General features: G+C 44.5%; 1 protein-coding gene across 50 annotated transcripts in view; it reads left to right on the plus strand.

Moving 5' to 3' along the window:
- The window catches only part of MAP2 (microtubule associated protein 2), a 225994-nt gene that overhangs the window by 142414 nt on the left and 56309 nt on the right, over nucleotides 1–27271 (plus strand). For 41 of the 50 annotated variants that reach the window (XM_038143113.1, XM_038143115.1, XM_038143114.1 and 38 more), the window contains one exon: nucleotides 12837–13122. The exons of 2 other annotated variants lie outside the window; for them this stretch is intronic. In XM_038143113.1, the coding sequence (XP_037999041.1) occupies nucleotides 12861–13122 (262 nt within the window). In that variant the 5' untranslated portion in view covers nucleotides 12837–12860. The remainder of the gene's footprint in view (nucleotides 1–12836; nucleotides 13123–27271) is intronic. 7 more of the 50 variants (XM_038143129.1, XM_038143130.1, XM_038143125.1 and 4 more) reach the window with 1 other exon arrangement.

Raw genomic sequence — 27271 nt, forward strand, 5'->3', positions numbered from 1 at the left:
TCTAGCAGTAATAATTAGCAAGCCATAAAAATCGACCTGATTTGTGGGAAGCACTGAAGAATGCAAGGAGACATTTCTGTTCAAGGAGCTAGGAACAAAAGCGCGTGGTTACTGACCCAGTCATGTCAGACCTAAATTTTGAGGGAATCCCAAGTGATAAGTGTTCTGCAGTCTGAATACTGCCTATTCATTCAGCCCTTCTGGCAGAGTGAATGAATCATCTTTTCAAGCACAGACAGCCCCTCTGGGTCAGAGTCGAGGTCATTGGTGGGACATGTGTTCCAGACTGCTTGCCCTACATGAAAAAAAAATATACAAGACTTTGCTTGCACTGTTGGAGCTTTGAGCCTCTCAGCTATAAAACATTTACGCACACTGTCTCAGCAGCCCTCTTATCCAGTGGCTCTGGATACATAACCAGGTCCTTCTAGAAGGGCCGTTTGTCTTCCTTGCTGCCCATGTGCTGTTCCACTTCAGCAGAACAAATGTTCTGATTGCAGAACGTTTTTCTCAGCTGATCTTCCTGGTGATGCCCCCCACCTGATAATTACCTCTGTGTCACTGTAGTCGCCTCAGTGCTGCCTCTGGATTTTTAACATGAGGTGATTGAGTTAATTCCACAGAATGAGTTGAAAGTGGGCACCTCCTTTCTTCATGTAGTGATCCAGCTCTGTGCAAGTAGCAAGGCCTGGTCTGTAGAGCCTCTTTTGCTGCATCAGCAGAGGGATATCTGGGATTAATGTTGTGTTTCAGTTAGAAACTTATCAGACCAACAAAGCTGTTCTTTGCTAGAGCCTGTCTGATCAATAGGTGCTTTTCAATTGCTGAGCAATGGTCTATGTCATACAGTGTTCTTTCATTAGAAGTTGTTAAGCATTGTGATGCTCAGAGAGGGGATGTGACATTTCATCACACTTAATGACCTTTAAAAATGAATGACAAGAAACCACACAATGAGTTAAAGTCAATATTAAAATAGCAAACAAAGCTGTTAATCCACATTAGAGCTACATGTTAATTATGTGATAAAAACATTGCTTTCCCCAAAAAGGCTCTCAGATTGCAAAACCATGGGAAAAACAATGAAAGGAAAATTCAGCAGTTTGCTTTTGAACCTGTGTACAATTCCATCATGCACCCCCTGCTATACATTCAATACAGTGGAAAGAATCACTGCTGTATTTTTTTGCAGGGAGCCCATCACTGGTGAGTTTTGTTTGATGCACTGTAGCTCTTTGGGGAGAGAGGATTGTTTGTTTTTTCTTCTCTGCTTATCTTCTCCCTGCACTTGTGTGCATTTTTGTAAACATTTATCGCATTCCCTTCTTTCCCAGGATGAAGAGTTAGCATGTCTAGTCACTCCTTTCACAGAAGATTCTCTAGGACTTTTATCATCCTTGTTGAGCTCTCTGTACCTTTTCTAGGTCTCCTTTATTTCATTTGTGATTAATAATTAATGTTTTCAGGCATCCTAAACAAGCATCAGCATTAGTGCTGCTGACGGACTTTGCAAAGGAAATGTACAGAGAAATTCAAGATAAATCCAAGATCCAGGTTGGATCCTGGGTACCATTCAAAAAATACATCAGAAGTCCTTGAGTGCATGTGTGAATATTCTGTGTCCATCAGTGCATGACCTATTGTACCCATTGCGCTTTTTGTGCCTTCTTGGCCTTTCAGTGGAAATCTCTGGCTGCAGTCCATGGAAGGACACAGATAGGATATTTTCCTTGTCCAGAAAGTCACCTTGAGGCTACCTTCTGTGTGCAGTGCTAAGTGTTGGAAAGAGCATGATGATGTGGATCCTTGCAGGCATGAAGGCACCTGGCTCCGATGGAAATCACCAGAGCTATGTCACTTGCATTGGGAAAATGCAGATGTTTGGCCTAAGCTCTGTGGAACTCCTTGCTCCTTCTTCACCTGGAGCAGCTCATGCTGGCCACTGCTAATGGCAAGAGTCTAGACTGGATGGTTTGATTAGAGATCAACCTAGCTTTCCTCCTTCTCACCGTTTGTCTCTCTGTATTTAAAAAAAACATGCACTCTGCCCCATTGCTTGGGGTTTTCCAGACCTTTTCTTACCATTCTTGTCATGCTGTTCCTTCATCCAATGCAAATTTCTTACCTTTCCCTACTCCCTGGGCCTGGGCTTGTTCAGTACCTCACACAAACTCATTCACTCTGCATCTTCTCCCAGGAGAGTGCCACTGACTTAACATTCACCAGCTCCTTGGCACTGGGGGGCAAGAAAAGGGGTGGCAGCAGAACAAGGTTAAACTCAACCTGTAGCAAGAATCAGGTAGTTGCACACTACTCCTCACAGGAGTTTAGGGAGGAAACAAGTCTCTGGAATAGATCTTTGCTGTGACAAAAAATCCTGCAGTTAAGATTTCAGAAAGGCTGAGTGACTCAGTAAATTGGTTCCTGCTTATGCTTTAGATACCTGAATTTGCTAAGTTCAAAAACACAAGGAATTAAAAATTAAACTTCTAAAATATCACTGTGGTTCCAGTACAGGCTGAGACATATATACTCCTCTTTCAGTGCGCTGTCCAAGAGCTCAACTGAAACTCTTGAAGGAAAAGCTTTGTCTGAAAGCAAGAGCTGAAAAATCAGCTGCTGTGGCTCCAAGTTCCTTCAATACTGTCTCTGTCTTCCCTGCCCTCTTGTCTCCTTGCCTGAACAGGCTAGAGAATGACTGCCTGCTTTATTTTCTTTTGTAGGTTGGTTGAGTAAAGATTTGGCAGGGTAAACCTATGATAAAACTATACCCCAAATATTGTGACTTGACTATCTAGAGCATTTAGAGCACAGAAGATTTTCGGTATTCTCATTTTGAGATAGGGAGGGATTATCTTATTTGCCAGGGTATACAGTCATTGGTCATACAAGTGGGTGGCTGAGTGTGGGTGGACAGCATATTTTAAAGTCATACAAGTAGAAGGGTATATTTAATTTAAAAGAAGTTCTTTATTTGTAACATCACTAGTTAGAAAATAGTATGAAGGGATGAAATAATCTTACCACTTCTGATCAAGGTTTTGCAGTACAACAAACACTTTTCAGGCATTCCCTAGGAAAGAAAATTCTAGCACTAACTAATCAATGCCAAATTTGTTGTAAATATAGAAATAAGATGAATTTGTGGATAACCTCTCTCTCAATCAGTTTTCCTATGCTTTGTCTCCTTATTTCTATGTATATTTTTACAGTTAGAAGCTTTGTGCCACAGCCAAAAGCTTTGACTCCTGTTGGCTGTAATGGGTTCCTGGGCCCTCAAAGTTTTCCTGACCATGAAACTGAGAATCAAAGCTGCTTAAGTGAGTCTGGCTGGAGGGACCTGGGCACCAGCTTTCTTTTGCCTGATGCTCTTTTTCAGCATGAATGAACAATGTTTCTGGTAGACAATGCAAAGCTTTTACTTCACTGTGTGCCTGGCATGATTGCCCGGTGTGTCTGAATGTTAGGAAAGGAAGCTCAAAGCACTCTCAGCAAAAGAATAATCTGTTGTCCTTGACTTGGGGAGGAAACTTCTTTCACACCAGCAGGCATTTTTACCCAAACAAGCTGGAGCAGCTTGAAGATCCTTTCCTGTTATCCCCTTCACGCTTCATTTTAGCATCATCATTTTTGTGGTGCTTGTTCAGTTATAGAACAATTAACCATATTCCTTTAATTCAGCATATGGAAGGACTGAATTAAGTTAGGATGGCAGCTGGATCAGGAGCTCCATCCTTGGATCTCCTTCTGGGTTCATGACCTTGGAGAGGGTGCAGAGAGCTGTGTTTCTACTGTAGGCTGGTTCCCCTGCATGTGTTTAGAGGGAAGAATCTGCCAGAAATTAACCCAGGGCATATGTTATGCCATTTGTAGTAGCTGAGATGGTGATGTTCCCAAAGATAGCATCTGGGTTTTTTCAAAGATTGTGTTGTAGCAGGAGTAGAATTAGTTTTCAAAGGTAGGTAAGACCTTTGAAAAATCAAAATGTGCAGACACATTTATAGAGGCAGCATTTTTTAAAATATAATTAAAAGCTCACTGAATAAAGACAAGATCATGTGTCGATGTGTCATGCTTGATGAGATCTTGGTGAAACCAGAAGAAAAGAGGGTTGTGTCAATAAGTTACCTGTGCAGAGAAGGCAAAGACATACCAGTGTACTTAAAGTGCTTTATTCTGCGTAAATGAGATTCTGTTGTGTGTGATTTTGCTTAGCAGACGAGTCTGTATCACCTCTGCTGAATGGTCCAGTTTGCCTCACCTGCGTGAAGAGCAGCTCACCTGCAGTTGGCAGGTGGAGAATATACAAGTAATGTATTAGCATATTTAATAAATTAATTTTCACTGCCTAATGTGAACTGTCATCCATCCTGGAATCTCTTGAGAGAAGAGATGCAACATCAAATCAATGTGTCTTAGTAAGGTCAGTGTGGGGAAAACAAACCCTTAAGATTTTCACTCCAGTCTTTTTGTGGGTTACCTGTAGCAGCCCCTGTCCAAGCACAAGTGCTGATCAATTGTAACCTGAGAGCAAAGGAAGCACGTAGCTCTGCAGCCTGTTTGTAGGGTCTGTGGCAAATACCCAATTTGGCTGGCACTTCTTCAAAAAACAGGTTTGAAAATGTGAGGTGAGAATTAGATGACTGTACTGTGTAGGGTCTTTCTGTACCTGTGCAATAAATAAGAAGATGATGCCTTTGTCTCACCTGTTTATAAGCACTGAAAGTTATAATGGAAATTGGCAGTGGGGAGGGGAACCAAGCATTCAATATTCATCTCCGTTAGCCAGCCAAAATTTTAGCAGGCCAAACTCATGGAATGTTTGCAGCATTGGCAGTGCTTTTAGTCTGATATCTCTGTGAGTATTTCTTGTAGTTTTACCTTGTTTTCCCTAGCCTGCAATGGCTATATCACATTGTACACTTCTTCCCTGGCCAATGAAGGATTTTCCTCCTTAAATAGTATTTTGAGTACTCTGGTCTTATTTAGCCCATCCTCCAGCTCAGCCATGGTGTTGCCATGGATCTTCAACTGTCCTCTTACTGAGGTTTGAGGTGACTGTGGTAAGAGGGAAACATGAAAAAAAAATTTCTTCTTTTGGAGTCAGATTTCTTGGGTGCAATCTGAATCATCTTTTGCCTTCAAAATCACCTCCATAAACTAAAGGTTTCCTCAGATTTTCATTGCTTTTTGAAGATTTGTTTGTAAAAATGGGGCAAATATTTTATAATTATTTTGGTAGGATAAAACACTCTAAAAGTACAAATAAGGACTGAGTTATTGAGTGTTTATTTCATTAAGCCTTCAGTATGGACCTGAAAACCTTTGAAGTGTACCACAAAGAAAGGTTTATTTTCCAGTTAGATTATTGCAGTATTTTAAAGAACAAGGGGGTTAAAAGAGGGAAGCTGTGCAGGGGGTGACAAAGTATTTGAACTGGGAAAGGACTCATTGCTTGGTTTGCCTACGCTGAGCAATCCTGTGTATCAAACCAGTGAGTTGAATTCCCTGTGAAAAGCCCTAAGAGGGCCATGCCTTTCAATGCTTCCCTGTCTGATCACACCCCAAATGACTTCATCTGCCACAGCCCTTGGAGCTAGTGCTGTTTATTTGTGGTGGGTTTTAATGTGCCTTCTGCACTGAGGGTGAAAAAGCTGATGTAGCCACAAATGTTGGTGAATCTTTTTTCTCTGCCAGAACAGAAGTCAGAGCCTTGGCACAGGTTGTTTAGATGGCTGCTGGCTAAGGGCTGCAGAGCCTCCTGTTCCAGACGAGCCTGCCAACTGCAATGCCTTGTCTGAAGTGCATGGTGCCCCTTTCAAATTGTGCTTGGTGGAAAAGTCAATGCAGTGTGTCTGACTCAGAGATGCTCCCCTGAGGGGAACCCTGTTCTTGTTCAGGCCTTGTTTCTATGACTCTCGTGGGAACAAAAAGCTCCACTGAGAAATCTGGGAGCTGCCAGGAAACTTCCTGGCTTCCCAGAAGCACTCCTTCCATCCTTCAGTCCCTCCTGCTCCCTTAAGACAGGGGAGATCTCAGGCAGGATTGAGCAGACACTGCCTCCTCTGTTTCCTGATCAGGAGACAGGGCTGTCATGGTGCCTCATTTTAAGATGAGGACTGTATGCAGTTTAATCCAGGGACACTTGTGTTTCCTTGTGTTGACGCCTGAACTAACTGCCGTGGCTGCTTTAGTGTTTTTCCCACCCTTATTGTGGACCAAATTTATCAGTAATAAGTTCTTGCTGTATTTCATGTTTCAGATATCCCTTGTAGTTGTCATGGTGCTGTTGTTATGGTTACCATCTCCTTCACCAGCTAAAATACCTTTCCTGTATCCTGCAGGAAGCAATTATGATAGATAGGAGTGCAAGGGTTTGTTGAAAAGGGTTGGTGTTGAAGCAAGAAGGGGTGTACAGGGATTCTTTTTATCTAAAAGTGAGCTCTAGTAGGTTTTTCATTGGGTTTTTTTTCAGTCACAAGCTGCTAATACCATGATGTCACCATTTCAAGAGAGAAGGGCACTCAGTTTTACATTTCTGGAGTTTGAGTAAGTTGATACACGGTCCCTGAGCATGGGATTGAGGGCAGCCCTCCAAGCTGGGCACAAATGTCTCAGAGGGGAGCATCCAAGAGGAGCCAGCTGAGGTGCTTTGCAGCAGCCCAGAGAAATGAACACCTTCCCAAGAGAGGAAGGAGTAACAGCTGAATGGCTCCTTCACCTGTGCCTGTGTTCTGCCTTGGGACAGAGCTGCTTCCTACCAGTGGAAATGCAGCATCTCATCCCTTCTGTACAGCACCTGGGTGCACACCTGGCTGAGCGGGGTCTGCAGCTCGGCACAGAGCAGGGCTTGGTCAGATAAACCCTTCTCAAAGTGAAAGCATTTCCCTTTCTATAGGAGCTGGGCAGTTTGGGCAGTGGGATGACCCACCCTGCCCACCTGCCTGGCTCCACTGGTGTCCAGCTCACCTGCTGGGAGCTCTGAGAAGGGTTTAAATCTCTGCTGTCACAGGCCTGGACACTGCGCAGGAAGGATCAGAGGACTTGTGTTTGCTGTGCCAGTGCTGCAGATCTGATCCACTGCTTTTGAGGCTGCAGCCATCCCTCATTCTCAGCTCTGCCAGGCATGCAGACTGTGGAAAAACAATTTTTCGTTTTCTTCATCTTCCCCCAGTAAGCTTCCTTTGTTCATCCTCTGGTGCAGGCATCATCCGTTATTTTCGTCTGTTTTGTAGTCCAAGGTACAATCAAAAGGATTGTTTACAGAGAATATGTGGCTGTTGACTAACTGTTTGCAGTGTGGAAATGGAAAAGCCTTTAAAACCCACCAAATGCTAGTACAAGTGCAAGGAGATGAACACTGCCTGCATTTTTAAGGGATGCAAGGTGGTGTGTAAGGGGATAGTCTTGCTCCTGTTGCTGAGAAAGGGATCTAGCTGAAAGCTAATAATTCAAGGAGTGGACAAGGAAGAAATAAATCATATTTGTTCTAAAATATCAGATAAATTTGTTCATTGTTTATTTGGCTAGAGAGGTAAAGTGAAGAGAATGTATAATTCTCTCTAATAATATTCCATATTACTGCAATTATAGCACTTTGGCATTTAGCATCAAGTGTAGTTCTGGTTAATTGTTTTGTGGCTCACATCTGAAAATAATCACATTAATTTGAGAGATGTACGTTAGCTGAAATGCAGGAGTGAAATGGCATCCAAAACTGACCTTTTTGTTTTGTTGGTATGTGGAGAGTCCATGAAGACAACAGCGTTGGTAAGGTTTGCGTACTGTATACTACAGCCTGAGCTTCTGATGGTGGCAGGAGGTTATTGGAACTTGTCCATCTAAATTTCCCACCTTCTGCCTCTTGTTTCTATTCCAGCCTCCTGATACATCCCTGCTTTCCTTGGCTCTTTTAGATGTAAGTTGTTAGTAAGTTAAATTTACTGGAAAATTCCATTGGGACCTTTTAAATCACTGTGTCTAGTATTTAATATTTAGATCCACCATCCCTGTTGGACAGCTGGTGTGTGGTCATGAAATTTCTTTTGTTGTATTATTTACTAGTGTAAGTTCAATTGCACCCTATTTGTGTTTAGTGTAACTAATTTTGAAGATATCTTAATTTCTTCTTTCATTCTTGGTGCTTTTCTTCCTGCAAAAAATTAGGAATATGTCACTTCATTAATTTATTTTCTCTGAAAGAAATTCTCTGAATTTCTTAAATTTCTTTAAAAAAATCTCTTATAGGAAGTCTAGCTGAGGAGTTTTGGAAGCCCTAAATACCCAAGGTCATTAGCCATATCTGTGCACTCCACATTGTGGAGAAATGCCCTCCTCTCTCCTGGATCTGGACTTGGAAGCAGCTGATTCAGTGTTCTGGTGCATCTGAGCTAAATTGCCCTGTGAGAATTTGGTCCTGGAACCACACACAGGGCACGTCCCCTCTCCTTCCCACTGTGCTCAGGATCTGGCCATACACCCTGCCAGGGTTTGGTTTCTTAATTAAAGAGTGTATTGTCTCTCCTTTCAGGAACCTCCAGTGGTAATTTTTGCCTGAACTAGAATTGAAGCTCTTCCTCCACGTATCCAGGTGGCTGTTTCTCTTAGTTGATGAATTAGCTCCCCTGAAATCAAATATCCTCATTTCACTCCGAACAGGCTCATAGATACAAGAGCAGGTGAAAACATGGCTTGAAACAGGAAGGCAGTCTATTTGCAAAAGTCTTCAGTATTGGCCTAATTCTGTTGTCTTAGCAAGTAAGAAATTTATAGAAAATTCATCAGTTTATGTGCAAAGGCAGTGTTAATGTAACACTAAGATGATTCTGGACAGCTAGCATGACAGGAAATTTAAATCAGCATTATCCTGGGTTTTGCATATCATGCTGTATTACTGTGGGTCATTTGCTATGCGTAGAGTTCAAAGCATTCAGGCTTGGTTCAACCCAGCTGTGGCAGCAGGAGCTGGTGTCACATGAAAGAGCATATGGATTATTAAATATGTGTAGAGTGCTGCAAAAGGAGGAGGTAACTGCAGAGTCAGACCACGTATCCCCCACGAGATTAGTCCCTCTGTGTTTAAGTATTTTCTGTCTCTGTACAGTTCCCAAATGGCTGAAAAAGCTAGTGGGTTCATTTTTATCATAGTTTCTCCTCCAGGTTATTAGTTCAGAAGATAAGATGTCCAGTTCAGATCCATAATGCTGTTTCCTCAGAGCACTGCTTGAGTTACAGTGACGTGAACTTAAGATTTGTCAGGGATCTCTTCACTGCTGCTGCCAGTGGAGCACAATCTCTCCAGACAAGCAGTGGCTTCAGTAGTGTCCTCCATGTCACTCTGGACAAGGAAAGCCCTTTTGGGAGGGCTGTGCATGGCCCATGGACATGGGTCAGTATCACTGATGTGATCTGGGTGCTCAACAGCACCCATGTGATCCCTCTGGAAGGAGGGGACGTTTCCCACCCCAGTCCTACACTGTGATTTCATGGGTGGCCTTGATCAACTTCAGGGTGAGGAGCATCCTGGGGGAGCAGTGTTACCTGTGCTGTGTGGCTACCACAGCCTGCCCCATGACTTGTGGGCATGGAGTGGGCCAGGATGGATTTGGAGTAAGGGGCTGTGCTGGCGGGTTGGTGTAGCCAAGGCTGGTGCTGTCTGTGAGCCCCACTGCCCTTTCTGCTGTGGTCAAGCACCTGCCTTGGTCACCCCCTCCTTACCACTAACCTTCACAAAGAGTGAGAACTTGCTGTAAGACTGCTGCTGTGTATTCCCTGGTAAAGCAGTTCTGTTGTAATGGTTAGCAAAGAAAGGCTCATAAAGATCCAAATCAATTTTAACTAAAGCAACATGACATTTTAGAGGACCGGCTGTGCCTTCTTATCTATGTCTTTTTGAAAGCCTTCATTGCAGCTTATGCAAAGAATAAGAAACTCGTGGTAAAAAGAGGGACAATTTGCTTCCCTGAAGTGCAGTGTTTCCCTAGGTTGTCCAAATTATTCCAGATTTTTTCTTGTTACAGAGCTATCACTATTTAAATTCTGCTGAAGTCTGGCCACTTCAGTATTTCTGCCAATATTTACATTACCTGATTAATTTAATTCCATTGTATGCTAATGAAATGAAAGAAAAACAGCTCACTTGATGGTGCAAAGCACACCTGTGTATTCTGGATTTTAACCCAACCTGTGGATGAATCACAGCACACAGCACATAGTCATTGCTAAATTGCTGAGCACAAAGATGCATTGTGTGACTCACTCCCTGTTTCTCTCCTACCATTATAAACCCTGAGAGCACTTGATGAATAACAGAGAGGCAAGAATGGATTCATCCATGCTTTACTCTGTAACCATCTTTTAGAAATACTGAGCCAAATTCTGCCTCCAGATACACGCAGCTCGCATTGAAGTCTGCCCACTGTATTTATTTTTAAAGATAAAAGCACTTTTGTTATTTTCACTGGGGACTTCTGTGACACAGTCCATTGTGAGGATGTGAATATTCTTCCTCAAGAGCTTCAAGTGAAGCAGGGAGTGTCTGCCTGGAACCAGGAAGGATACTTCAGGGATAATAGCTTCCAAACTGTGGTGCTGGAATAGAACCATTACATTTGTCCCAGTGATTTTCAGAGCCACATTCTCTACACTTGGCTCTTTCATAACCCTCCTGCTGTGGCTCTGGGCTCCTCTCATGGCTGACCAGGGGCTGAACTGGTGAAGCTGGTGGGCAGGTTCATCCTGCTCCTGGGTCTTGCTCTCAGCTTCAAAGCACACTGGGTTGGTGAGGGACGCCTTGAGTTAGGACTTGGGCTTTTTCTTTGGTTGTTTTTTCTGGATTTTTTGTGGTTTTTTTTCCTGAGCTTCCCCAAGGGACATAAATGATAATTGCCTCCTTTTTTTCCCCCCAGAATAGGATTTGTTCTGCCCTCATATCCCTAATGTTGGTGGCTTTGAATGTGTGCTGCTCATTGCTGTAAAAAGGGAGACATTTGTCCCATGGCCTCATGCTTTGGAAAGGCTCTGATCAGAAAATGTTTTCTAGAATCGTGCAGTAAACAGATCTAGAGGCAGAGGTATAAATTTTTTTGTTTGTAGGCGGGGGGTTTTGCCCATCTTGGGCTGGTGTGATGTGAGATGGCTGCTTTAAAGCTCTGTCTGTACAGGCAGAATGTCTCCGTGTTGAGTCTCCTGGTAGGGTAACAGAGGTGGGGAAAGCAAAGGGATGTGGAGCGTGTTTACTTTTCTCTTACCTCTGGTTGACTGAGGCTTGTCTCCTCTCTTTGTGACACTGCTCATCCCATCGTTGTCAGCACAGCTCAAAGGAAAACCTGGGCTGCAAAACTTGCTCACTGCAAGTTTCACCAGCTCCTTCAGTCTTTATGCAGTTAGTTACCTCCAGGGAATGGTGCTGGGGTCAGGGTGAGAGCGGGCAGAGCACTTTGTGAAACAACATGATTTCACCATGAGGAGGAAGAATTATTAGTCCTTTTTGATAGGGAACTCCAGTTTGAGTCACATAGTGTGAATGAAATCTAATTTTCTGATTCACCGTGGTTTTTAAAAAACCTACAGCAGCTCTGAAAGCCATTATTAATAAATTATAATGTCTGATCAGAAAGAGGTCAGATTATCAATTATGAATGATTATCTGGCAAATAGCCTTTTCTCATGTTTAGAGGTTTTCTTCAAACTGACCTGACGTTATAGAAACTAGTTTCTTTTTCTGGTTTGTTTTTGTTTAATATCTGTGAATACACACACTATCTAGTTTGTGCTGCCTTTTCTAGAGTGCTCAGCCTCTGTGATATATGGCTGGTCGACTTCATTAAGCTCACTGCTTTTATGTTATTTTCTCCCAGGGAAAAAAGGAGGTGGCAAGTGCTTTTGGAAAAGGCCTGCTGGTTTCCACTTTGAAGTAGCTCACTCAGGACAGGTCGCCTTCTCCTCTCCAGAGGCTACTGTATCATCAAAACATGATTATGATTTATTGCCTTCTTAGGTTTAATATTCAGGAGCTCTTACTGCATTTATCTGTGAGGAATAGCCAAGTGCTGTGGCTTATGCAGTGGCTTCTCCTTGGCTTGGACAAATGAGATCTAACTAACAGGAGTGAAATATGTGTGAAGTAGCAAATAATGATTAGTTTTATTTCTGTACAAATACTGATAGTCAAAAGAGAATGCAAATGCTTGTGTGAGAAACAAGCTGTTCCCCATGGACTGTTTTGGACAAAATGTTGGACAAATGTGTGTGAATGTTCACATGGCAGCAAGTAAGAGGAGATGTAACTGGGGTCAAACAGCATGGATGTTCAGGAGCCCAGTGCACATTCCCTGACTTGGCTTCTGTCGTGACAAGTAGCAGATTGTGTGTGCTGGAGAGGCCACATCACCTTGTGCTTCTGTGCCTGACAAGCACCCCCTCGGTGTGCTGCAGCAGCATCTTCACTTCTGGCAGTTGTGGCGTTCTTCCTTCTTTACCCTGGGAACAGACCATGGCACTGTGATGACAGACTCACTTCTTGTTAATTGGGATGATATTTTAACTGTAATTAATGCGTTGAAATCAGATTAATGAATGGGCAGCCATCAAGAAGATGGTCCTAATAATTGCAAGGCATGTGAGAGTCAGGGAGGAGTTGACCCATAATTTTTACTGCTGGTGGTTACTTTTGGGTTTTAATCAGTTCACTCACAGCTAGGTCAAACACACAGAGATACTTCTTTCCTCTGCTGGACCTGAATTTGCCAGCAGCCCTGCTGGTGACGTGCTTGTGCTGACAGCCAGGGACACAGTCACCCACCTGGAGCTGATCTCTCCTGCTCATGTCGTTACAGGCCACGCGGTGAAGGCAAGGAGCCATGGCTGAGGATAGGAAAGACGAAGCCAAGGCACCCCACTGGACTTCAGGTCAGCTAACAGAGGCTTCTTCACACCCACATTCACCTGAAATTAAGGATCAGGGTGGCGCAAGCGCTGGACTGGTCAGAAGTGCCAATGGATTTCCATACCGAGAGGATGAGGAGCTGAGGCTGGGCAGCCATGAGCAGCCAGGGACCTATGCTCAGACCAAAGAGAATGGGATCAACGGAGAGTTGTCATCAGGGAGCAGGGAGACTGCAGGTAATGCACCTCGATGCCCTGCTGCAGAGCACAGGGCTCTGCAGACCCTGGGGCTTTCTCCAAGAGGAGATGTCAGGTGGAGTCAAGCATGCCATGGGGGAGCTGACATGAGGAGGATGTATGTGCTTTGGAAGGGCACTAGCTCTTCCCTGCAAGGACTGCATCTTTACCCAGCTATGTACTCAGGATTCTGGGCAGGGCTCTGAGAAGGCTTCAGGAAAGGCTTTCTTTGTAAATGTGGCAGGGTCACCCATTAAGGCATGTGGCAACAGGCTGGTGCAGAGCAGCTGCTCGGGTCCTCTGGGCTACCTGGGAGTAGGAAACTGCCCAGCTGTTGTGCATGGGTGGCTCATGCGTTTGTGTGTGCAGGAAGGATGGATTCTCCTCTTATTGCTCACAAGTAGCAAGACCTTCTTGAAACCATGTACTGTTTGCAAAATAATGCATTGCTCATTCTGGCTGGGAACACCACAATTCAGTATCAGCATTTATTCATCCTTGCCCAGCCATATTTCACTGGATGCTCACTGGGACTTAGTCTATTTGTAAACTATGTAAGGTTTTTAGAATTCAGCTTGTTATTTGCAGGAAAAAAGAAAAAGAAGAGTGTGACTGTGTCAAAATGAAATATGCAAAGCAAGTTTCCTGTTTTAGAAGTAAATGCTAATTATCTTTGTGCAGAGTTCCCACTCCAAACCCCAAAAGCACAGTGCAAGAAGAATTTCTCTTGTATAGACACAACTGCCCTTGATGCATCCATTCATGCATGCTAAAGAGATCTTTCTAGCAATGTTTTTTTGGCTGTTGACAGCATTTGGAGATGCTATCCATAATTTCTCAGAGGCTGGAGAATTTTAAGCCTCCTGGACCATATAGTCATTTCATGAGCAATTGTGCTGGAAATGGAGGTATCTTCTAAAAGTAAATATGTTTATATTTTAAGTCTCTTCTTGCAGATTTGCTTTCAAATTTTGGGCAAGGTGAAGGAAATCATGTGTGAGCATTCAGGCGAACGAAGTGTTGATGACTGGGGAGATGATAACGCGGCCTTGTCTCTTTGCTCTAACCCAGCTTTATTCTGCATTTAGCCAGCAAATAGAGACTGAGTGCATTTCTCATCTTTGCCACAGATTTGTCACCCCATGTTGGACAAGTCCCCCATATATTTGCAAAAGTGGGGATTACAGGATGAAGAGGAATTTCCTATCCTTAGAAAGGAAGGAGAGAAATGCTTTTCTCAGGCTCTCCGAAGCTCAGGTTCTGAGTGCTGGTCACAGAGAGATCCAGACATTTAATTGAGTTTGCAGCTAATGGGTGACAGGAGGAAGAAAACCACTGCTGGCCCTCAGCAGGCATTACAGTAATGCCTTTTCATGTTGCTTTTTGAGGCAAGTGGTTAAAAGCAGAACAAGACAAAGTGAGGAAGCATGTTCTAGGGCATGCAGTAGTGCTGGAGGCACACATTTGCTAAGGGAACAAGATTACTCCTCATCCAGGTGAAGTTTGCTTCAGTCACCACTTTGTGGCCTCATTTCCTCCTTCCCTGCAGTTTTCTCACTGTCTTCCCAGACTCTAAGATCTCTGGTGTGGAGACTTACTGTCAATATGTACAGCTTTTGGTTGGGAGTCTTAATATAGCTTATCTCATGACATCTTTGTCCTTGAGAACTGGAAAAGTCCCTAGAGCTGCTTGCCTTCATGCCTGAATTCCTGGCTCTCTGGAAACTTATGCACTGCACACCGAGGCACTGGCTAAGCTCACATTTAATCAGGGCAATGTAAACCTTGTAGGATACTTCAGATACATTTATTTCAATATTTTTTTCTCTTTTTGAAGGAGAAACCAGTTAGCAACTTACTGTAGTGGTAGAAAGGGACCCCAGAGTGTGTTTTGCCCCTTCAAACTAGTATTTACTAGCTGGATGTGCTAAATGCAGTGTGGGGCAGGACTTCTAGATTTTTGATGTTCAATTCAGAATTTGATCTTGAAATGAGGATTGTTATTCCAAACAAAATTTAGTCATCTTTGCTCTGTTTGTCTGTGTTTGTTCAGCGGGGTATTGCATGAGGTAGGGTTTTTAAATGCCACTCTGATACACATAATTATCAATAATGTGAATCATTTAATCATTTGTAGTAGCTTACTGACTCCAAACATCTGAGGAGAAAATGCACAGGAAGCCACGGTCGATGGAGATAATTAACCAAGCTGTGGGTTTGAGTAGATTTACAGGGATTTTATTTTTTCTGATACAAGTCCAGCACTGTAACCTAGGAAAATCTTTTGCTTCTCAGCCTTCATGTTGGAGTCTGTAAATCCCCAGCAACTGCCACAACCTTATGCACAGCAGAGCACTAGTTCAAACAGGGATTTCCCAGGCAGCTGTCCTTCACCCAATCCCTGGGGCATTTTGAGGTGTTTCTCCTAAGGAAGGGCTGCTGCATCTGGCTGACCCAGGAGCTGGGATTTAGCCACAAAATGGTCCTCTCCCAGGGAGAGGTGTTCTGTAGCAGGGCAATTGATCCTTCAAGGCACAGCAAAGCACCCATTCACAGGGCTTGTGCTGTAAAATCAGAGGGCTGTGTGTTAAGGGAAAAGTTAGGATAAGGCCACCAGGACAAAGACACCTTATGCCCACAGTGATGCAGAGGCAAGGGATGGTAGTGGGGGAGGAAGTGACAGTTCTCCCTGAAACACATCCAATCCATCACTACAAGTGACATTTTTAGATTTGCACAGTTAAAATTTGCCTTTGTATATATAGGTCTCTCTCAGTGTCTAAGAGTTACGGAGTCTGACCTCAATGTTTGGAATCCTCTGAATCTGGCCGTTGTATTGCCTTTGATTGATCTGTCTCAGCATCGTGCTGGTAATGGCTGCATGATGGAGACACATCAATGCCCTCCTTTCAGAGGGACCGATAGGAACGTGGCAGAGTGCACAGAGCTCTGGGCAGGGCAGCCTCGGGGCCTGATCCAGCAGCCACCCAAGTCAAAGGCAGATACGTGCAGGAGAACAGGCTGGGTTTTTTGACATAGCCCACAGGAAGCTATTAGAGGTGTGATATGAGTGTGGGTGGTAAAGCACCTATTTCTTTTTGTATGCATTTTGGGGATACAAATTTGTATATGTACTCGGGCTGATGCCTTGTCAAGGCTGACCTAGAACAGAGGCTGGGCAGAGATAAAGAATAAAGCAGGGATTTATCAAAAGGCCTCAATGGATCCACCTTGCGCAGCACAAGAACCCAGCCAGGGCTGCACCCAAGATGAACCAAAATGGTCACAAAATGGACAACTGGTCACAGGGTCTCTCACTTTTAGAAGTTCTGGTTCATTTGCATTTTGGAGTTAATTGTCCAATTACAGCTTTGGGTTATGAAGTCCCATCCTTCTTGTTTTTCTCTCTTCAGTCCATGTTGTTTATGCTCTTGGGCCTGAGATTTGGATCGTTTGTCCTTGGTCCCCAGCTAGAGAAGGAATTGTTTTGTCTCCCTACTCTGTGCAGAGAGCTCACCATCCCCTAATATGGAGCTGAGAACTACACACTAAAGCAGCACAGAATCTGGAAAATATAAAAGCTAAAACCTGAGGCATCATTTCCCCCTTTAGAGGGCTCGACAAGGCCTTTACCTTGTTGAGTCTCTATTCTAAATACTACTACCTACTAATAATAGGTATTTAATAACAGATAAGTATCTATCTACCTCTGGCAGACCAGCTGAGCCCTGTGCTTCTGCCAGACACAAATCCCACGCTGTTCTGGAGGTGCTTCTGAAGACACCTTGCCTTTGGTGCAGTCTGCAGCATCCCACAGCCTGAGACTACTGAGTTTCAAGGTGTTCTTCCTGCTTCATGCCTGTGCATGTCCCTTCTCACTTGCACACACAGAACATCTTTGGTGAAGAGCATGGAATTATTAAGAATGGAGACCTGTAGGTTTTGTCAAGCCAAACATTTTCATGTTGTGTGAAATGTGTAATCCTCAGAAACTCACTCTGAAGTGGGCTGACAAGGAAAGCTTTGGACTGGACCCAGTGGTAGAGCACAGGATGTGCCTGAATTGCAGTGAAACATGGGAGTGGCAGCCTTTTCTTTGCTCACTGGAAAGTTGTGGTCAGCTAACTGGGAGGAAGCTGTGAGGAGGACTACAGATGTGCTGCAGCATTCTCTGGGAACCAGCAATTCAACATAATCCATTTTATTTGAATTGCAAGAATGTCAAGCTACAAAGGTTTGGTTTTTTGCACTTAAAATGCATCTGCTTTTTCAGTGATGCAGTCAAATTAAACCAGTCAAATTTATATAATTGGGGATAATAGTGGTGAACATTGTGAAGCATTTTCTACAATATGTCTTTACATACAGTGACTCAACTGATTAAGTGCTTTCTTCATTATATGCTAAATTCAGATTTGTAATTGGAGGGGGTTTGGATTACCCACACTGTTATTTGATGAATTATTTTTTTGACAGATGAAGAGAAAGCATTTCCTGAAATCCTATTACCACAGCCTCAGGACAGTGTCTGTGTCCTGGTGGCAGACAGCGTTAAGGACAGTAACATGTCATACCAGAGTGACAAAATGTAGCCTTTCATTTACTGACAGTGAACTCAAACCATGTGGGATGCCAAGGGGCTGTGGTAGGCTGTACAAATTCCCTGACAGGGCACAGCAATCCCGCTTTTTTGGCTCTGGGGTCATGAGAAAGGTGGGTGAGAGGCAGCCCATGGCAGATCCGTGAGACCTGTGAGGAGGAATGAAGAAGAGACAGTATTGGTCTGAGGCAGAAGTAAGGGGCTGGGCAGTGTGGGCAAACAGACTCAGCAGCAGGAGAGCTGGTGAGGTGGAGGCTACGGGGGAGCAAAGCAGGGGTGGGAAGAGGCAGGGGGAAAAATTGTAAGATAAGCTGACAATAGAAAAAGGTCCAGTTTTATCTGCTGATCCAGGGACAAACCAGTTTTTGTGTGATGGCAGATACTACCCCAGAGAGGAGGGGATTCAGATAGCAGGAAACAACTGAGGAGAAAACTGGGAAGGGACAAACCACATTACAACTTGGAATGTAATTTATCCTAATTCAGCTCTTTGTTTCAGGCTTTGGAAAGCTGGATTAATGGGTATGTGGAACAGACTTACTCCTCTGACCATCTACTCTTTTAAACAAGTATATTTCTATAAGGTGCAGAGAATGTGAGTCTGAAAGACTGCCCTGTCCCAGCAAGTAGTGCTTGAGCAGGGTCCCTTTAGGTTAGCTATGAAAAAGAACCCAAAAAATGTGTTAAAGGCAGGAATTGTGCTTGTTTCAGCCTTCTGCTATGTGTCAAGGAAACAGTCTGTATCCCGTTCTCTTCCATAACCTTGCCTTGTAGTAGCCAGACTCCAGGTAAAGAGGAATCTTGTTCACAGCCCACATCAGCACAGCACTGTTAGAAAATCACCACGGTGGTTAAAAAATCTCTATGGTGCTTTGTTGTGCAGGCTGAGGGCCCTCAGCCCCTCTAGACTGGCCTGGAGCAGAATGGCAGCTCCGTGTTTGGGGTCACTAAATGCAACAGCCTTTCCAGGCTGAAATGCACTGAGAGCCATAGCCTGGCCCCATGGTGTGCTTGTGGTTTGTTCCCTCCTCTAGTGACATCTCATTTAATCTCCTCTTCCTTCCTCCCTCTCTTGTCATACAAGTGGTAGTATTCTGATGGCACTGGCAGTAGACACACAAACAGGCCTTCTTTGTGTGGAGGCATTTTTGTTCTTTCCAACAGGACTACTTTTGTCAGAGCTTTGCTTTTTCTTTGGCTGTTTGCGCTGGCTGTCCTGCTGCTGCCCAAGTCCTTGTGGAGCTGTAAGCCCCCTGATAAGCTCCCTGAATGCCTGTTTCCCAAAGGAGCCTCCCAGCCTCGCTGTCAGATGTGCATTTTCAGCAAGCAGTGTGTCTTGAGCAGTGCAGACAAAATGCACAGAAGGATGCGAAATCAATGACATTGAGAGCTGAATGTGACTGCTGGGTTTGTCCCATTTCTGTTATTTATTTTACAGAGCTGGAAGAAGGTATCTTACTTTGTCATTGATGGCTCCCATGGGAAAGAAGCTGTTAATTAGGCATTTTGATCTCCCTCCCCTTGCCCAGGAAATATGACAGTAATTACTCTACACCATCATCTCTGCCAGTTTAGATATAGGCAAACATACCAGGCATCTGAAACTTCTCTTCTCTGTGTTAAGTGTAGTACAAGTGTCATTTTCTGGGGCATGTTACTGGAATATTATAGACATATTCAAAGTGTGTTGCTGAAGACTGTGTGGGTAGGGGCAACAGAACCCCTCTGGAGAACTTGTAGAAAATGCTGGGGGTTTTACCTTGCTGTTAACCTTGCTATAAAGGAATCAAGGCACAGAAATTCCATCTTTTCACATTCCCTACCCACGTCTATCTTCTCCCTGACTGTAAAATATTCAAGAACTACTATATAGACCAGTCTCTGTGGGTTTTTCTGTGGCTGGCCCTATCAGTCAATCCAGTAAGACATCGCTTTTTGTCCAGTCATAACCTCTCTAAGGGGCTGGCTCTGCCCTCCCACCTCCTCTTAGGGCTTCAGGAATCAGTCAGTGATGGACGTGTCTTGGTAGGAGCTGCAGGGTCTGGCACAATTGTGGGCAGAATGCAAAAATTGCTGTCTGAAAAGGGAGCAGGGTGAGATAACCTGGTGTGCAGGTGCTGCTGGTTCCCATGGCTGGGAGTCAGCCACTCAGAGGCCATCAGCCATCAGGCTTTCCTAACCCTGAGCTCCTCTGGGAGTGTGTGGTTCAGATTTGCTTTTGAAAACTGTATCTCAGCCCAGGTGCAGTAACACCACCAGAGCCCACTGCTGCATTGTACCACATCAGTGCTGCCTTTGGCCAAGGGAAGGCATCCACCAGCCATTTCCTTTGGGCTCCCTGTTGGTGTTTCAATTCACTTTGGTGTTTCCTTGTTACAATACAAGCGTTACAAAAGCAGCTGCGCTTCCTTAAGAAGTGACAGCAGAGTGCCTGTGAGCATGTTGGCTTGGCAACCAGCACGCACTTGATGCTGTCAATGCTCCCAGAAAACAGATTCTATCACCTCAGAGATGTAACAAGGAACAACAAGGCTGGGATATGGAAGAAGCATCTTTCATAACATGTTCCAGCCACACCTTAGTTTAGATTGTATGCCATGAGCTCTGTTTGTCAAAGTTGCCTTTTGGGAACATCTGCAGCCCTTTTTTGAGGGACTGCTGTGGCCAGGAGAGTTATTGCTGCTGAAAATGTCAAATACTGAAGGCATTCTGGGAGTTTCAGTTTTGCCTTACCTCTGCTTTTTGTTTGCCTCTGCCCTCCCTCCCCACCATCCATGTTTAAGTAGCTGTTCTGATGAGGGCTGTGAATGCAGATTTCCCTGTCTCTCCTGGTGAGATCTCCAGCATCCAGCAGTGGCATTCGCTGAGTGACTGCTGGGGCAGCTGTGCCCAGAAAGCACATTCTGGTCTGTGGCCTGTCCTCTTCAGCTGATAAAGTGTGTGCTAGGAAACAGCTTGTGCATTTATGAATTACATCAAGTAGCCAGGACTTGTAAAAGCCAGGAGAAAAGGCACAAGGGTGGAGAGAGCTACCCCAGGTGAGCCAGGAGGTCTGTGCAGAGCCATGGAGAGGTGGCCCAGCACTGTGCAGGACTGTGTGCCACCTCCCCACAGGCTCCTGCCCTCTGGCCTGGGCTCAGTTCTGCCCCTTGAGAGGGGTAGAGATGGGGTGCTTCAAAGGCTCATTGCTGTTGTGTTTAAAGGGTCTATCAGGGTCTCCCTCACCATGATGGCATTATAAAGGACATTCAGAAACACGGGGCAATATTTGGCACCGAGCAGCTTGGGCTGGTATTGCTGGGGACTGTGCCAGCATATAATGTTTCATTCCAGTTTTGGTCTGAGGGCAGAAAGATTTGGAAGAAGGTTCATTACTAAACAACAGAGCCTTGTTTTGCAGGCACACAGCTACTCTTGTTTTGGGCAGAGCTGAAATGGCATCTTCTTCTCCAAAGTCACCTTGGAAGGGAAGCAGCAGGTTCTTAGGTGACAGCAGGGGATGTGCTGGTGAGCACTGCTGGCCCCATCTCCAACGCCCTTGCCCTGTGTCATGAGGGCAGTCATTAACCCACTCAGCCCCACACTTCACAAATCCTTCAGTCCCTTTTTTCCACTGTGGAAGCTCAGGTGTTGGGTTGATGCACTTTCCAGCCCAGGACAAGGTATCCCCAGGTCCTGCCAGCACACAGGGTGGGCATCAGCCCTTCCTCACCCACTGGGCACGGGTTGAACTCTTGGTGGAGAGGAGGTAGGTGCCATCACATCTCTCACAAAAATGAGAGTCACACAAAGTCTCCTCCAGGCTTGCTGATTCCCTTTTTCCCCCCGTTGCCATGCCAACGTGGCCCTGCTTAAAGTGAGATCTCTTTCTAAGCTCCGCTGAGAGAAAGTATGTAGCCTAGGAGATTATTTAGCATTCAGGAGTGCACAGGCTCCCTGTGACGTCTGTGAGCCACAGTCAGGCTGGCTGACAAAGGAAAGGAGGATTTAGTTTTTTCCCTCTTTTCCTCTAGAATTTGCTTCTCAAGGTTAAGGGAGATAAGGAAGAGACTGCAAGCACTTTGTGATTGGGACCCCACTCTGTAGTCCTCACTGAGGCACCACTTTCTTGGAAATGAAAAGAAAATATTACTTTGGGGTGTATTTTCTGTACAGAGTACCAGTATGAGAGAGATATATATGCAAATTCCTTGATTTGACTAACCACAATTAGCTACTCTGTATTAAAATTGGAAAGCAAAGGCAATCTGGGTTTTAATTTGAGTGAGAAACTCAAAGGAAATAGTAGAAGGAAGCAAGGGACAGCTCCCTGTCTTTGTCTTTCATGCTGTTTTAATCTCTAAGGTTACAGTATAGAGAAGAAACCATCTCTTCTCTTGCTGTATTCATATCCTGGGTAAGGCCAGCAAAACTCAGTGTGTACTAGTGTTTTGGTTAGGGTTTTTTGTTCTGTGGAGTTGCTACTGGTAGATTAACTGCTCACTTGAAATTCAGTCCCTCGTATTGATAATACAGATTTGCTTGCCTTTGCCAGCTGAAGAGATGGAAATCAGCACAAAACAGCTGGCTTTGGCTGGCAGCAGAGCACTGATGATCCAGTGCCTGTCCCTACCAATGGCTGATCTGCAAATTCAAAGACACTCCAAGTGAGATGTCTGTGTGATGGTGTTTACCCTGTTATTTGTTCTTCGGCAGAGTCTGAGCAAAACATTTGCATTTTCTCTGCTGTTTCACAGACATACTACAGAGCACAGTGAGTGGTGCTTGGAAAACCTCTTCTGAAGTGATGATTTAGAAATGCAGTTTTGGTCTTTTTGTGGGGTTTTGTTATATTGAGGCATTCCTCATGGCATGCAGAAAGTGCAGGAAACTCAAGGCACCCCAGCTGTGTACATTAGATCATGGGAGTGAGCCCTTCTCCTGTGTGGAAAATAACGTTCCAAAACTTCAGTTTTTAGTTGCATGCAGTTTTGTTTTATGGAAAATAACTGAAAGATATCATCATTAGCTTCAGGGCAGGAAAACAGCTGCTTCTCAGAGAGTCATTTCACTCAGGACTGAGTAGATTGAATAGTTCATGGAAATCAGTTTCACTGGGAAGCACTGTGCATTTTGGGAGGGGAAAATAAACCCCAGGTACTTTGCTTTTTGTTTCTATTTCCTTCCTTGAGACTAATTCATAATGATACGTGATCAGTTTGGTAGAGCTTCCAGCAACCCCTATAACCTCTGGCAATTGGGATAAAACTGATTTACAGTCTGGTTCTCTGCCTGTGCATCTGTCCAGACAGATAATTCTGCTCCTCTTTATAAATGTATCAGCTGCCAGTGCTGTGTAGATGTGGCAGTCTTGCTGATGTACTGAAGTTGTTTTCATCCACAGCCTTGCACCACATATGAGGAGAGGGAATGGGATTCAGTAGTGACTGTTCCTTTTTTACCCCAAATTCAGAGTATGTGCTACATCTGGGGTAACGCAGCCTGCAGAGGTTGTTGGTGAGCTGAAACTAATCCCTAGCTGTTCCTGTGTATGAGTTGCTTTCTTTTTCCTTTCCCTGTCATCCTTTCTCTCTATTTAAGAATATGACATCCTTCTCAACGATTGCTCTGTCAGCTCTTCCTTCTCTTTCTCCTTGTTCTCTTATGTCGTCTCTTTTTTTAAAATCTTGTTCTCTGTATGTGCTCCCAGCTTTATCCCAGCCACCCAGTGTAGCTCCTCTGCAGCCTGGAATTTCCACAACTGCTCCTCCTTTTCAGTACACTAAGGAGCTCAGCCTCTGGATGCAGCTGTCTTGGAGGCTGCAGTGGCCCCAGCCCTGGTCTCAGCTCTCCCCTCAGCAGCTGGACATCTCCAGCACTATGGCTGCAGGAGCTTGCAGGTGTTTAGGTGCCCAGAGAAGACAGCTTTGGCAAAAGGGGAAGAGATAGTTCAGAAGGTCATTGAACCATAGAATGGTTTGGGTGGGAAGGGAACTTTAAACTCATCTAATTCCAATTCCAGGCTGCTCCAAGCCCTGTCCAACCTGACCTTGGACAGTTCCAGGGATGAGGCAGCCACAGCTTCTCTGGGCAGCCTGTGCCAGGGCACTGAAGATGCACTGAGGGCTTTGATGTGCATCTCTCACATTTTCCTTCTTCAAGAGTAGGTGCACATTTCTCTTTCCCAATCACATTGCACACACAGCGGTGTGAGCTGGCAGTCCCCAAGAGTGTGCAGGCAGTGGATGGGAGCAGGATTCAGGGATGAGTCCTGGTCAGAGGCAAGGCTCCCTTCAGCTGGGGCAGGGCCAGAAAAGAGGGGGAGAGATGAGAGAAGTGCTGACCTTGGCTGAGAACTGCTGTGAAAGTTAATTTGTACACTGTCTATGGGAGACCTGCACGTGCTGCTTTGGAAGGGTGCAGCACCATTCCTCTGTTGGCAGGAGAAACACACCTGCCTTAGTACAGGAGCAGGCTGGACTGGGAAGCAGGGCTTGGAAGAGATCAGCCATGCAGCTGCTGCTGCAGTGCAGAGCTGGGCTGGAGCAACAGCATGAGCACTGAGGTGAGCAGGGCATGGCATTGCTGCATTTCATGTGTTAAATATCTCCTAATGGGTTAAAGCAGCATTCTGTTGGCATTGACAGGTTGATCTTCAGTCATCCTGACCAGGCACGACTAAATCCCACACAATATGTGCACAGGTTAATGTTAATTTTAAGCTTAAATCCAGCAAAGTTTCTATAGCATACTGTGAATCCTTTTTAAAAAAAATCAGAGAAAGCACTGTTAAAAGTGTTTAAAATAATCCCAAAAGGAGCTAAAAATGAACTTTAAGGGATGCATCACCTCCTTCTGTAGGTGGCTGATGCTTCATTGACTTTGGTAGAGGTTCTTAAAAGTCGGTTCGTTTAAAATGTTAACTTGTGCTGAAGCCCAAAACTAATATTGATTTAAAAGTGAGTTACCCATTATGTGTATTTACTCACGCTGAAAGGATGAAATATCTGGTTCTTTGTTTTGAAGCCAAAGTGATTTCTTCTGTGTGAGTCCTAGGGAATTAATACTTCTGGGGAAAGATAGATATAGCTGCTTTGTATGTGCAGGTGTTGTTTTGAGCTGATGCCAAGTCTCAGGAAAGGCAGTGGGACATCACTGCATTGCCCTGGCTGAGGGTTTGGCATTGTAAGCTTCAGTATTGCTCTAAATGGTGTTGCCCATGCATCAGACAAAACAGAACTGATAGCTTTTCCCACCTCTGATTTGGCTGGGAAATGCTGACAGTAAATATTTTGTTCCAGGCAATAGACTTAAGAAGATGGACTCAGGGGATGCACAGGAAACAAGTATTGCAGTAATGAGAGCTCATTTTTAAAGTGTTTCATTATTATACTGACATTGGTATGACTCCTTTTTAACAGACTTACATATTTCAGGGGAAACTGGGGAGGGAACTGGTCCCTTGGTGTTTTGTTCTACAGCTGCTTGAGTGTGGCAGAGGCCTCTGCCTAATAAATGTGCTAGGGAGTCAATGGAGGGGGCTCGCTGGAGCTTTCAGAACAGCTCCTGGTTCCCAGCATGAGTCACTTCAGGTTTTGCACTGTGTGCCTTGGAGACTTGGACCATGTGTCCAAGTCTCCCACTGAAGAAAGCGATCAGGGAAATTCAGTCAGAGCAGGGGAACTGAAACACTCAGGGAACACGTGGAAGCAATCCAGGGACAGGCAGCCTGAGCTTCCCTGCTGCTTCCTTGAGTGCTGCAGAGCAGCTGAGGGTGCCCAGGAAAGCCACCCTGTGTTTGTAGCAGAGCACAGCCAGGCCAGCACTGCTTGGCCGCAGCCAGGACTGCAGCTGTGCACCAGATTTACTCTGATATAGAGCAGATAGCACAAGAATCATAGAATCACTGAGGTTGGAAAAGACCTCCAAGATCATCACGTTCAAAAATGTTAAGGAGCTGGGTGGTGGTAGTTCAGATTTACAATCTAGAGTGTAAGGACAGCATAGGAGGGGCTGTTGAATACCCCAAAGCACCCCAAAGAGGTGTAATGCATTTGCAGTGGGGCTCACCAGGGAATGAAGCTGCTGTGCCAGGTACTCGGCTGTAGCTCACCTGTTCCTGCTCTTCTCACACAGTGACTGCAATACATCTTTCCCCAACATTAATCTGAAGGTTTGTACCTTGGGAATCCAATGCATTAAACTGTCAAAGCTCTTTCTTTCCCAAAACACAGACCTTTTCTGGCCTGTTCTGCTGGTTAGCTGGTGAATCCTGGTGATTAAATTAATCTGTCGCTATCCTCGTGGATGCTGCAGTAGCTTAAAGTCAGCGAGTTTATTAGGGAAATGATACTTGTCTGTTGTGTTGTGGCTGCATTTAATTTAAAAGCTGATGTTCATATTATTTGCCTTCATAACTCCTGCCAATTATTGTTAATATTGCCAACATCCAGATCAAGGACCTACTTACAGCAAAATATTTACACTCACAAAAGCCATTTGAAAGCCAGTATTTGAATTCTGTAAAGCCATGTTATGGCTTTTTTTCTTCAATCTCAAGCACTAATCTGCTGGCACTTTTTGGGGTTTATATAACTTATTCATAATACTTTGATAGCTGCTGTGCATTTGTCTTTTAATCTGCATGCAAAAAGGCAGTATTTAGAGCTGTCGTCATCCCAGAGATCAAGTCCAAGGTGTATCCTTGGTTTTTCCACTCCGAATGCCACTGGGTGATGCCTGCATCTTTTTTTTTTCCTCCAACATTTCAGTACTCTTGAGTGAAACAAGTCATCCACCAGCTTCCAGGAGAGCTGTGCATGGATTCAGGAGCTGTCCTTAGGGGACTGGCTAATGCCTCTAAACAAATCGAATCGCTATTTGGTTTACAGCCCGGCTGCACTCGGAGCTGCAGGACCTGGGGGGGGAAAATCCATAGGTCCTGTTTTGCTTTTCAAATCATCAAAGATAGCAAATAGCCATTTGGTATCTTCTCTTTCTGCAGGAATATGTGGGGTGTTTTTCCTCGCAAGGCGGTGCAGGTTGCTTTGTGCTTTTGTTGTTGACTCGATTGCACTGTGCCAACAATTAGTGCTGGTTACCTTGGAAACTGCTCTGAATCCCACTGAGGATTTTGACAGGCACATCTTGACTGAAATTGCTTTGTTTTCACAATTCTGCAAGTATACATGTAGCTAATCCTTTTGTTGTGCTCTGCCTGTGTTCTTTCCGTAAAATGTAGCAAAATTAATGAAACATATTATTTTATCCTCTCCATCTCATTGCAGCTTTCTTTAATCCCTTCTTCTGCCTCAGTGCTCCAGGAACATTAATTACCCTTTTCTTTAACTGAGCTCACTGTTTTTTCTTGGTAGATGTTTGATGGGTGACCCTATGAATGTGTGTGAAGTTTTGACACAATTTGCAGTCTCCTTCTTTCTGTCCCTCCTTCCTGTCATCCCTTTTCTTTGGTTTTCTCCTGGAGCAGAAGGGGCTAGAATGCTTGGGAGATAATTGAAAGCAAATAAGAGCAGGGATTCTGCACACTACTCATCAGGCAGTTGGTTATTT

This window comes from Motacilla alba, chromosome 7 (genome assembly GCF_015832195.1).
Source record: "Motacilla alba alba isolate MOTALB_02 chromosome 7, Motacilla_alba_V1.0_pri, whole genome shotgun sequence".
NCBI lineage: Eukaryota > Metazoa > Chordata > Aves > Passeriformes > Motacillidae > Motacilla > Motacilla alba.